General features: G+C 35.8%; 1 protein-coding gene across 3 annotated transcripts; it reads left to right on the top strand.

Annotated features, from left to right (window-relative positions):
- The first annotated feature begins 4411 nt into the window (after positions 1–4411).
- LOC147857936 (pentatricopeptide repeat-containing protein At3g09040, mitochondrial-like) lies at positions 4412–8559 on the top strand. 3 transcript variants are annotated; one of them, XM_087327146.1, is made up of 3 exons: positions 4412–7784; positions 7902–8069; positions 8232–8559. In XM_087327146.1, exon 1 carries the CDS (start codon positions 4521–4523, stop codon positions 7401–7403), a length of 2883 nt encoding a protein of 960 aa, XP_087183272.1. In that variant the 5' UTR covers positions 4412–4520; the 3' UTR covers positions 7404–7784; positions 7902–8069; positions 8232–8559. The 3 variants fall into 3 exon arrangements, with proteins under 3 accessions (XP_087183272.1, XP_087183271.1, XP_087183270.1); XM_087327145.1 differs by having other exon boundaries at positions 8216–8559; XM_087327144.1 differs by having other exon boundaries at positions 8170–8559.
- The last annotated feature ends 4800 nt before the right edge of the window (positions 8560–13359 follow it).

Genomic DNA, 13359 nt, shown 5'->3' with positions numbered 1-13359 from the left:
ATGGTTGATGAGGACTTAACGGAGCAGTTTTTATGTTTTTTGATAAGGACGAGTGATGATGGTGTGGGGGGCGAAGAATAAGCTCATGAGGAGAGGAGGAAACTTGACTTAATTTGTTGTTGTATGTACAGGATTTTGGTGGTAATCCGGCAAGATGGTCGATGGGGAAAGAGGAAGATAGTTGTTGACTTTACATCCACAAATGTGGAAAGTGGTTCTCTTGAAAAACCAAAGAACGTAGTTGATCGCCTTCAAAGCTGAGATGTATAGGTTGAAGAAGTATTGAATGGCTCATAACTATGACCTGAAAGGGTTTGTTTCCGAATAGAGCTACTTTCGTTGTTGCTTATGGATATGGATACCTTGCAATGTGTCTAGGGAATAGATTGTAATTGATGAATTGTTCTCTCTATGTTGGAGTACATAGATTTGTTTCCTCAACTGTTGTCTACACAAAACGGGCTTGGGAAAAAATACTTTGTATGATGTAACCGTTATGACCTTTCTTTATAACTAATGGAAGGATAATTTGTTTTGAAAAATAAAAAACAAGCTTTGGCCAATCGATTGGATGATGTTCAAAAACATCAATTGAATAATTGGTATGCTTGGATACCTAACATGCACTCACAACAATGTGTTTGCTAAGGTTAGAGGATGCCTCAAGTCTAATTACAAAGAAAGTTTTTTTTCCAATGTCGTTGTATCACATCTTGGGGATATATGTGGATGCTCATCCTTCATAGATTATATTGCATATGTTGCACTAAACTACAACATGATCTTTGCCTTTGGATGTATAAACCACCCATTCCCTTCTCTTCTATATGAGATAGGGAGACATGGCACCATCAATGATATCATCACCTATACATATTTTGTACCAAACAAGTTTGCTCTACATTGCAAATTGCAACATGCCACATTCCAACTTCTGTAACTCTCGGGCTTTCCTCCCCTCACATTTTCAACATTTACATGTCTCTAGATACATTCCTCTCAACCACTATGTGCACTCTCCATTAAAACATTCATATATGAATTCCTTGAACATCACAAGCCACTTGATCAACTTCGCACATCACATACAAATATTTACTTTGGTTGCATAGGTTACATCTCGCCTCCAAATAGGATAATAAAACATCTCATTGTCACTTGAAAGTCATAAACTAGAGAGAACCCAAGTATGATCATCACCATGGGCTAGACCTAATCTCGTAGATCGTAACAATCTCCCCTTAACATTAAAAAGATATTTTTCTATCTACTCTACACACTGTGTATGTATCTACTATCTAGTATAAGAATTGCATACCTATAGGCTATAATGTTATACACTTGCTTCCACTTTTATAAATTTGGCGTCCTCTACATGGATCACAAACATTCTTGATTAGATTCACGAAGCACCAAATTCACAAAAGGATCAAATTCATGAATTTTTCATTTTGAAGATTATAATCATTAAGCAACATAATCACTTGATGCTCGAAGATTATGTTTCACTTGCTTGTACGGGAAAAGGTTAGTTCATAATGGACTTAGGCTATCTTTCATGCAAACACTAGTTCATTTTTCACATACATGGATTTACACCATATCATAGTTTCTTTTTGTATTCTACAAATGTATCGTGACACTTTTCTTGTATGAAAACTAAATGTGATTGATCCTCCTTATGCGTTACTGAAGCTCCTCCTCATCTCTAGCTATGTCGTTTTCAATTCTCATGTTCCATCGAGGTTAACTTTCTCCCCAAAACTCTATTTTTGCATTTTGATGTATAAATATTATTGCTACTTTGAAGAATTTAATACAATCTTGGTTGGGAAGAGTCTAGTTCTCATATTCAATTGAGGTTGACTTGCTCCCCAAAACTATACTTTACATATCAATGTATGAAAATGGTCATGAATTGGAACAATTTAAGAAATTGTTAATTCTGGAAGACACCATGGATATTTTTTGATCAATCAAAAAAACGATCAAAAGAACGTGTTATATGATATTGCTTGTATTATAATTTGATTTCTTAGTCTATTACCATGAAGATATGTAAAATCAATTATTCATTTTACTAGGAATATTTTCATTGAAGAGATGTAACCATTGATACTACGCATATGTAAATAAGCAAAATGGTTATATAATGGAGTGCTCAATGAACAAATTGAGAGTAGTTTTGCCTAAGTGTGAATATATTACGTTCCGTCTATAGTTGCATAGATGGTGATGCATTACTATATATCCGAATCTATAGAGTAGAACTAGAGATCCCAATAAACTTTGATTGATTTTCCATCACCATGACAATTAAGCTGGATAACCCTCCTCTTTGAAAGCTTGAAGAAGTTGAATTCTTCTTTAGTAGCGAGGACAGGTATTACATATTCCGATTTAGTAGAGGATCCTAACGTGACTCTACGAGCCTGACACTGTGGAAAATATCCTGGGCATTTTTCTTAGAGAGGAAACACATATGAGTATTTACATATAGGGAATATCAAGCATCTTTCTTGTTCTTTGATCATTCTTTGAGTATTTTTAATTGAAAGTTTGCACATAGTTGACTTGGTGTGGATATCATATGTATGTGCCCAATGCCAATATATGTAATGCCTAACCCAAATATAATGTGACTCGTATTTTGTACATACATGTTTGCCTTGCCCAATGCCCATATATGTATGTAAAGTTCCCATATATATTATATATAATGCGACCAATCTTCATAACACAAACATGTGGAGCCAAGTTCATGCATATGTGTCACACCCAATGCTTAGAAACATAGAAAACATCCATATGTAACGCCCATGTATATGCACATTGCACACCATTGCTCAAACATGTTGAAGCTATTCCATATACCTATTCCAATATATATGTCTCTAGCCCATACACACACATTCGTTATAAGTATGTATGTATGTTTGCATATGATAAATATAAGGTTAGGTATAGCTTAAATACAAACAAGCTCGATAAGATTTTTGATCTTGCGAGCAAGAACAATGAATTAAAATTTTCGAATGAAAGCAATTGATGCATAAACCTCAATAACAATACTAACTTACACAACGGTTATGCGAGCTTCAAAATTTGTCTTGAATATTGCATAAGCTTGCCATGGTTCTTGATCAAGTGCTTCGAGACCTTCTTCTTCATCTTCACTTATCTCCAAGAATATCTCCATCATCTACATGAACTTCGATCAAAACATGGATGCGAGGGAATGCATGGCACAAGATTATGGTCTCGACTCTCGAGTCACTTAGGCATGGCGACGTAACCTTACAAAGTAAAGCATAGTGTCTAAGAATTGTTCCAAAGTCACAAAATTCAATACATGAAGGGGAAAATTATTTAGACACGCTTTGTTTGACCATCAAGTAAGAAAAATACCCCTCCAAGAGATGTCAAGTGTAGCCCTTTTGTGTTTTTGAAAACATAAGCAATGTCATGCATCAAAGAGTATATTATCCACCGGGCTTTAAGCTGGTCCATAACATACGATGGGGCTGATGGAGAAACATTCGAAGACGAACGCATCGAAGGAGCGAAAATCGTGATGGACAGAGTCGAAGGGAGAGAGGGACCGAGAAGATATAGATGCCGTGCATGGTTATGGGCAAGGTTTCAATACGTCTCGGTTTTCTTTTCCTTGGGGTAGTTCCGGACAAAAGGGGGACCATGGAAAGTGTACCCGCAACCGCAATCTCGCCTTACAGAATAAAAAGGCGGGTCAAACAGTGGAAGAGTGATGGATGGATTGTACATATTTCGCCCAAAGAAGTCCGAGGAGTGAAGAAACCGAAGAAACCGAAGAGTAAAAGAAACGCCGAAAATCTCTTCTCGACACAAGGCCATCCATGTATTCATTCCTTAAGAAACCATGAAGTTTCTCATTCTAAGATCCATCCATACACACATACACACATACATACCTACTCTTTAGTGAAAAGGTATTTATTTATTTTATTGCTGCTGCTTGGCAATTAGGTTAGGGGCAGGTCTTTTTTTTCTTTTTTTTCTTTTACATCCCAAATCATTGAGCAAAACCAGACAGAACTCTCCAATTAGATGACTGATTGCAAATGGAAACACCAAATGGGTTACCAAATTCCTTTCCATACTTTGTTTCCATTCATTCAATCCCCATAAACTTAACTTAAATCACACTCTCTTTCTTGATTTACAGCCTTAATTTCTTTATATTTTATATATATAACCAGATCGGTACCAAATATCTCAGTCAGAGAATGGATTCTTGTTAAAAAGAATTCCATTTTTTAGTCGCTGTCGTATTGATTGATATTATGCGGAATGGGTTCGTTTTTACATTCCATTTTAATCTACCTGTTGCTTGATTTAAACCTTGATTTCTATACTGAGCTTGCTCAGTAGAAAAAAAAACTGCTTTTATAAGCTTAAATTTATGATAAAATCAGTCAACAAATGGATGATTGGAAAAGGGTCCTATCTACATTCAACTGCTTTGACATGGTATCCTAAGGATGTCCTCGGTTCTTCACAATGTGAATGTGAAGAAAGCATGGAAACGTGACGAGCTTAACAATGCTCTTCTAAGCTTAGAGCTAAGACAAAAGCAAGGATTATCAATTCACAGAGAGACCATATATAGCCTTCTTCGAGCATCGGCTCAGAACCTTGAGATCTCAGTAATTCGAAGACTATATTTGCTAATCAGTAAAAGTGGCCTTCTCTCTGTTTCCTGTTTCGGTGACCATCTCATCCGTCTGTTCGGATCATGTGGGTGCTTAATAGAGGCTGATAATGTGTTTGCTGAGGTCGCAAAACCTTCTTTGTTCACATGGAATGCCATTATTTCAATGCATGTGAAATCTGGTGAGGCCGAGAGAGCCCTTCAATTGGGTTGTAAAATGAGAGAAGAAGGTTTTGATCCAGACAACTACATATTATCTTGTTTATTGAAAGCATGTGGGAATTTGAAAGAAGAGAGACAAGGGAGACTCGTTCACATTCAAATAATTCGAAAAGAGCTTGAAAATGACGATGTATTGGGTAATGGTCTCATTGATATGTATGCCAAATGCGGAAATTTCGACGATTCAAGGCGTGTTTTCGATGGGTGGTCAAATCGAGATGCTGTTGCTTGGGGTACAATGATCGCAGGATGTGTGAGACAAAGCCAATGCCTTCTTGCCCTAGAATTTTTCGTCAGAATGATTTCAGAGGGCTTGAAACCCACTAAAATCACTCTTATAGTGGTTATAAAAGCATGTAGCAATTGTAGTGGTATTAGTAGTACTAATATTAATTGTACAATTATACATTGTGAGAGAAGTATACACGATCACATTTTAAGATGTAATTTTGAGTCTGATATCTTGATTGGAAGCTCCCTCATAGATATGTATGCAAAATATGGATGTCTTGATGATGCACTGTGTGTTTTTCAGAGGCTACAAGAGCGAAATGTAGTTTCATGGGGGGCCCTAATAGCAGGGCATGTTCAACATGGTCATAATACTTTGGCTCTTAAACTCTTTGATCAAATGCAACAAGAGGGTATTGTGGCAAGTAAAGTGACATTCTTATTCGTCTTAAAAGCATGTGGTAACATGGAAGCTCTAGACTGGGGCATGCTTTTGCATCATCAAATCATTACAAGTGGACTACAAATAGATATGCCAGTTGGAAGCTCAGTTTTGGATATGTATGCAAAATGTGGTAAGCTTCATGAAGCAAGGAAAATGTTTGATTGCTTACCTTCGCGAGATATTGTATCCTGGGGTGCCTTGATAGGAGGGTATGCCCAACATGGAGAGGCTGTCCTTGCACTTGAATTCTTCGAGAAAATGCAAGAGAATGATGTCAAACCAAACAAAGCTACCTTTTTATCCGCTCTTAAAGCATGTGGTAGCCTAGAAACCATAGAATTGGGTCAGGAAATACATGATCAGATCATCAAAAGTGATTCATGTACAGATATGATGGTTGCTAGCAGCCTTATTGATATGTATGGGAAATGTGGGAGCTTAGAAGAATCAAATTGTGTTTTCAGAAGGCTATTGAATCCTGATGCTGTTTCATGGGGGGCTCTCATTGCAGGTTATGCATTGCATGAAGAAGGTGCGTTTGCCCTCGAGTTGTTTAGTGAGATGCAAAGAAAACATGTAAAGGCAGATAAATTTGTGCTTTCCTGCACTTTAAAAGCATGTGGCAGCATTGGATCCATTATAGAGGGGAGATGGATACATGATGAGATAATAAGGAGTGGCCTTGATATTGATGTAGTAATTGGAAATGCCCTAATTGATATGTTTTCTAAATGTGGAAGTTTGCACGAGGCATCTGAAGTGTTTGCGAATATGTTGAATAAAGATGCGGTGAGTTGGGGTACAATGATTGGAGGATATGTCCAGCATGGCTATGGTTTTTTGGCTCTCGAAGTGTTTGAGAATATACACCACTCTCAGATAAAGCCTGATAAGGTCATCTTTGTCAGTATTCTCACTGCCTGTGGTGATATTCAAGCCATAGGACAAGGACGGCTTGTACATAAGAAGATTCTTCAAAGTGGGATTGAATTGGATGAGGCTTTAGGAAATGCCTTACTCGACATGTATGTAAAGTGTGGAGATCTGAAAGAGGCGCGCAAAGTATTTGATGAATGGCTGAAGCGGAATGTAGTATCGTGGGATGTTATGATTGCTGGATATGTTGAGCATGGGCTTAATGATAGTGCTCTTGAACTGTTTAAAAATATGCTAGAGAATAATCTTGCTCCTAACAAAGCAATTTTTTCATGCATTTTGAGAGCATGTGGTAGTACAGGAGCCGTAGATGGGGGTAGATTGGTCCATGATCTAATCATAAAAGGCAACATTGAGGAAGATGTAGCTATGGGAAGCAGTATTGTTGACATGTATGCCAAATGTGGGAACTTATATGAGGCACATCAAGTGGTGATGAATAAGGTAACAAATAGCAACGTCGTAGCATGGGGAGCATTGATTGGAGGATTTGCTCAGCATGGTGATTTTATGTTGGTAAGGCAATGTTTGCAAGACATGGAGCAATATGGTGTACTGCCAAATGAGACCATCTTCTTAAACATTCTTGCCACTTGCAGCCATACTGCCCACATGGAGGATGGTCTTCAATTATTTAAATCAATGGCAAAAGACTATGGTATTAAGCAAAGTGCCGAGCATTATAGTTGCATTGTAGACCTTTTTGGTCGCTCTGGTCAATTGAAAGAGGCCACTGATCTTCTCTGTAGCATGCCACTTCTACCGACCAATGTTGCATGGACATCCTTGCTTCTTAACTGTAGAACACATGGGAATTCATATATCGGCAAAGACTGCTTTGAACAGCTTTGTTCATCGAATCCTGTTGATGCAATTTAGATCAAGCATATATTCTGATCCCGGTGCATGTAAAGAGGAGGAAATCAGAAAAACTATTGAAATTATGCTGATGCATATAAGACATAACCTTGTAGATAATATGTGATATATAATGGCAATTGCCACCACAACTATGGGTGTAAATCTTGATACTTATCAGTTGCAAAGACTGATATATTTTGAACGTCCAAGGGAGACTGAATATGATCTATACGATGGGGCGTAGATCTTGACAGGGATCGAATTTGTGTTCTCTCAGTTTTATGACTTTGATGCACTGTGCAAACCACAAAACGACAACCAGAGAGATAGGGGGAAAGAGTTAAAAAAGATAAGATTTTCAATTCTTGCTGCACCTATAGCAAAAGTAATCTCCAAACGGTAGAGCTTTACTATATCTTGAATATTTCCTTTTCTTTTTTCTTTTGTAAACAAAATATTCTGGCTCAAGAGGGGGTTGATCACCATTTCTGCTATAATGTGTCTTAACTATTGTAGGTTCTTTTTTACTTGCATACCATCATATCCAGGAACAACAAAGGTTCAAGTCATTCAAAAGTTCAATTGAAATGGAGATATTATACTTTGCGTGGCTTTAAGTGACATCAAAGAACAATTGGGATATTGAAGTGGAACTTTGCAAATCATCTTTTTTCAAACATACAGGTAAATCTCTTCCTTTTTCCTACTTTATTTTTATGTTCATCAAGCTGAAAGTTATATGTATAAATATTTATGCAATTCTTGGGTGCTTGAATTTATGAAGATTCTATTAAGCCACTCATCATAAAACTCGGTTTTTTTCTCTTCAGGGTGTCATTGATGAAGACTGCATCCTAGTTTGTGCCAAGGATTGTTGTGAAACTAATGGGTTTAGGACAAGGAATTCATCACAAAAATGATTAAGGCAAGGGATATCCAGAAGCAAGAAAGTGGGATTTTTATGAGAAATAGGAAACAAGATGTTTGAGGACGGGAAACACCTTTACCTTCTGCAATCTACAGCTTTTTAATGATGTTAAACTTTCAATCAATGCAAGAGAATCTTACATTCAAATATCAATATAAACTTCAAGTTCTTGTGATGAAGAATGATTTGACAACCATTTCATTGAAGCTTATTTTAAATACAAGTTATGATTCCATTTATTACAAACCTAAACATGTTTGCCTTTGTGATTCTATTACTTAGATTTGTTTGTTGAGACATGCATATAAAGATTAGGTCTATAAACATTAGCAATGGCTGGTGCTAGTAAGTCTCGAAAAATCTATTGTGCAGTAACCACAATTCCTAATTTCTTGTATTTATTTGAATTCATATATGGGTATTAATAACCCAGCATTTATTTAGCTAAACAAATTTTATCCTAAAGGGTCATTTTTTTATCTTTGTAGATTAGAATTTAGCACCAATAGAGACATAAATGATAGAATTCCTCTAAATTACTAATTTATCCTCCCATGTAAGACCATGTTTAACCCATTGGAAAACCTTGCTAAGTTTTTAATGCATCTATGTGCCACTTGTTTCGTAGATTGCCTTGGAGCAGTTGAAAGATATTCCGTACAAATGTTGACCACATTGCACTCATATCCTTGATCTCTTGATTCTAATAGGCAATTGAAATACTTTCAAGTAGCATTTGAACATCCAAAATTTGGAAATGCTTTAAAAATATTACTTACACCCTTGGCCAAAAACTACATGCAACTACACACATTTGAAAATGGTATTTTTATGTTCTTCAAAATTATGTTCCATAAAATCATTGGGATGCATAACTTTATATTTAATTATGGATTAATTAAGGATTGGGCATGCTTAATCAAGATTAATATACTTAAGCATTTATTACAACAAGAGAAAATATCTCAATTATAAATTTGAACTTAAATTCGATGTCTACTAATGACTTCAATGAAGTTATGAGATTGTACGCATAAGGATTAGTAAAGGAACAAATAGATGATATTTTAATATCCTTCAGATGGCCAAAAACCATGACCTATGGGATCCTTGAAAGACGAAAAGGCATGACCTATGAGACCCAAAGAGGTGTTGTTATGCAACCTCCTTTACACCACCAAGTGTAGCTACATGGGGCCTTTATATTTTTTGGAACAATTCCAATGCCCTAAGGATTTGTGTGTGTGTGCGCGCGCGTGTGTGTGTGTGAGAGAGAGAGAAAGAAAGAAAGAAAGAAAGATATATTAACGTCTTCTAAGGCCAAAATTGGCCCATGAGACAAATGGTGTACAACAAAAATGGGATATTTACCCATTCATCGAAAGTAAAAATAAAAATAAGATAAAATAGAGTTTAGGCTAAATAGTTCTAAGAAAACAACAAACATGTAAGATGACCAAATTTGTCTTTCATTGTCTATGAGGAGGCCAATTTTGACCTAAGGGACCAAATCAACATCTCATCTTGTATGTGACTCCTTCCTAAGTAGGGGGTCAATACTTTGTAATAAAACCTCTCTACATGAGAATAATGCATGCATGTATGTGCTTATCATTCTTGGTGGAGATTTGAGGATGACACTAAAATTTATCATGTTTGTCTAACAAGTCATCATACTTCTCATGAATTATCATACATGTTGAGACGGCCAGAAGTAAGTGATATTCATCCTCCACTAGGTTTCCATTGCATACTTTGCACATTGTCACCCTCAAGAGATGATGTCATGATGCTACCTCAAACACATAACTTTTGTGAGTGTGTGTGTTCAAAGAAGTTTTAATGTTCTTCAAGAGCTAAGGCTCATGGGGATAGTGAGATGCAATTGGCTATGTTCTTGCATTTTTATGTTGCATTGGGGATAACGTTGAGGGTTAACGATTGCAAAGTAATATTCCAATTTTTACTTCATCCGCATTTCCTTTAGTAATCTATCCTTGATTGTCCCATACTTCATAAAATCACCAAAGAGTTCTCATAATTGTTTTTTATTTATTTAGAAAACATATCCTTCCATTAGTTTTAAAAAGCATATCGGCTACAAAATACAAAACGATGGAAAGCAAGTGATTATCCTTCCCCAACCCGTCTTGTGTAAGACAATGGCTAGCCATGAATCCTTCATTTGATAAACTTGATTGAGCACTTCCTCAATAGTTGGAATATACCATGAATTTACATATGCTCAAAGCAAATCAATCTTCCTCATCATGTTCATATTCAACATATCCAGATACCACCTTTGGGTCATCTAATCCTTGACAAACTTTACATGCATCCAATATACCACCACATTTACAATGACCAAGCATCCTCTATTTTCCATATTCAACGTAAAACTCAAGCAAAGCATTATGGTATAGAGGTCATTTTGTATGCCTCGATCCATGATTTCAGCATGTATGAACATGCCTTCATGTAAAGCCATGTGATTGACACCCACCTTGAAGGATCTCAGCCCATCGAACAATTTATATGCATCTAATAAACTTCCACATGTTGCATACATATCAACGGTGCTTCTAATGAGCATATCCAAGTTGATACCTAGTTGAGCAATAACAATATGGAGTTCTTTTCCTTTCTTTTAAATCAGGTGTGTTCGACTATGAAAATCACATCTTGAATGCAAGATTTGATGAACAATGACTCTATCCATCACATAACAAGAAATGGAATTCTTCTGAATGCCTACGTAAGAGCATCCTCCCCCCACCTGTTTCAATGACTCCATCCATCTCATAAGAAGAAATGGAATTCTGCATACATATCATTTAGCATATTAGTGATTACAACCTGTTTTCATATTTCACTTCTTATCCTTTTTCTACTAATCGAAGGGCAAAATTCGAGATAAGTTGTCATTGTTTCTTTTGATATAAAACAATCCTAAGTTCATTCAAGATTTTGCTTTGCCAATGTCTTTGAGATCTATGGCAAGTCAAAGGTAATGACTTGATGCACGCCATAAGTAGTAATGAAATATTAAATACAAATTCTTGGGTCGATGCATACCACGCAAACATCTCTTCAAAGCTATCACCTCTGCATAGCCAAATAGCTTTTATGATGTTAAAAAGTTGCCAAGTGAAGAGCTCATGAATAAGATCTATCCTTACAAGATGAACTGATGTGTAAAAAACGTTCATACAGCTTATGTGACGCATGAATTCTATAAATTTTGCCTTAATTGCATATTGTCCACTCAATATCTTCAATTTATGGTTGTACCTTGTCATATGCTTTAATTTCAAAAACTTTTCCTGCCCTTCGATCGACTTGACAGATATCACAATTGTGCTCTGCTGATCCTTCATGATAAACTTGAATGCTTCAAATGAAGTCACTTGTCCATGGTGGTTTAACAAATCAAGGACTTTCTCACCAGGAATATTTATAATACCGATCATTTCTCCATTCGACAACCCACTCAATGTATGTTCTTGAACCTCTTCATGTAATTGTCTTTGTTGATGATTTGCAATCCTTAAACCTCTATTAGAGGCTTCAATTCCGTTCAGGTTCCATCTATATTGCTTTTCATTAGGCATTTTCTATATTATCACATATGATGAATATATCACTTGGTCTTGCTCATAGATTGCATGTTCCCATCCTCCTACTACCTCTTCACCTACATCATCACATGCTTCTTGAAGAGGAAGCATATTGTGAAATAAGTTTTCTACCTCATATTTTCTCCCTCTTTTTCTAAAAGCTTCAAGAGAGGAAACATTAGATATTGTTTCCACATTGCTATTGGAGTAGATAGTGTTTCTACATTTTTCCTAGCAATTAAATTCAAGAGTGATAGTCGATTTTCTTACGCGCTCTCCCACCACTATAACAATGTTTCCTTTTCTTTAAGCTTCTTCCACCAATAATACTAGAGAACTGATCTTTAGTCACATTATTCTCACTCTCAATCATATTTTCATTCTCTATATCTAGCTGAAGCCTGAATGATCTTGGATTTCTTCTCTTGCTTTCTCTATCCTCCCATTCTTGTTGTATGATTCCTACACCCTCAACACCATCATCATTTTTCGAATCTTACAAGGAGAGAGTAAAAATCTAATTCAGCACCAACATGAGACCTCAACTCGAACAACCTCACGAGCGTTCTTTCACACAAGATTCCTTCATGCTTCGAACTGACATTCAAGGTAAATTTCTAAACAAGCGTTGTCAAGTGTGCACCATTTCCACAAACGATCGTGATAACATATGGCGTTATCACATATGAGATGAAAATATTAAACATCTCTTGGAATGTCAAGATAAAATGTCCTTGTGTAATCAACAAACTCAAGTTCTTCCTAAGTAAGTTGTAAGTCTTTATAACTTCCACATGTTTTCAAGACACAAACAATGCGATGAGTTCTAACAATGGGCCCGGTTTGGTTCGGTTTCTTGGCCTTGAAACCAAACCAAACCAATTATTATTATTAATAACGGAACCAAATTGTTTTAAAATTTATGGAGTCATTTAAACCAAACCGTTTAAAGAATAGGAGAAACCAAACAATTTACGAAAAATTTAAAACCAAACCAAACCATTTTTTATTGATATTAATCATCATGCTTATTATAAATTTGTGTGAGAAAATCATCATAAATTTATTCATCATAAATTTTGTTATCATACTTATCATAAAGTTTGTCATTATACTTATCATAAATTTGATCATCATATTTATTATAATTGATTATCATAAATGAAAAGGAAACTCTACATATAATACATATAAAATTTAATAAGTTAAAACAAGAGTTTAAAATTAAAAGTTGAAAGTTAGAGCCTATAGAGAATATTTTTTAGTATTTTTTAACCTTTAAACCGAACCACATAAACAGAAACCGATAAACTAATAAATTCAAAACCGAACCGAAACTGATTAGTAACATTTGAAACCAAACCAAACCAAACCGTTTATTTATCTTTGAACCTATAAACTGGTAAGCCACGGTTTTTCGGTTCAATTC

Source organism: Azolla caroliniana, unplaced genomic scaffold (assembly GCF_043228905.1).
Source record: "Azolla caroliniana isolate FFs.n. ecotype wild unplaced genomic scaffold, voAzoCaro1.0.p SCAF_11, whole genome shotgun sequence".
In the NCBI taxonomy this organism is placed as follows: Eukaryota; Viridiplantae; Streptophyta; class Polypodiopsida; order Salviniales; family Salviniaceae; genus Azolla; species Azolla caroliniana.
This window is presented reverse-complemented; position numbering and strand designations above follow the sequence as displayed.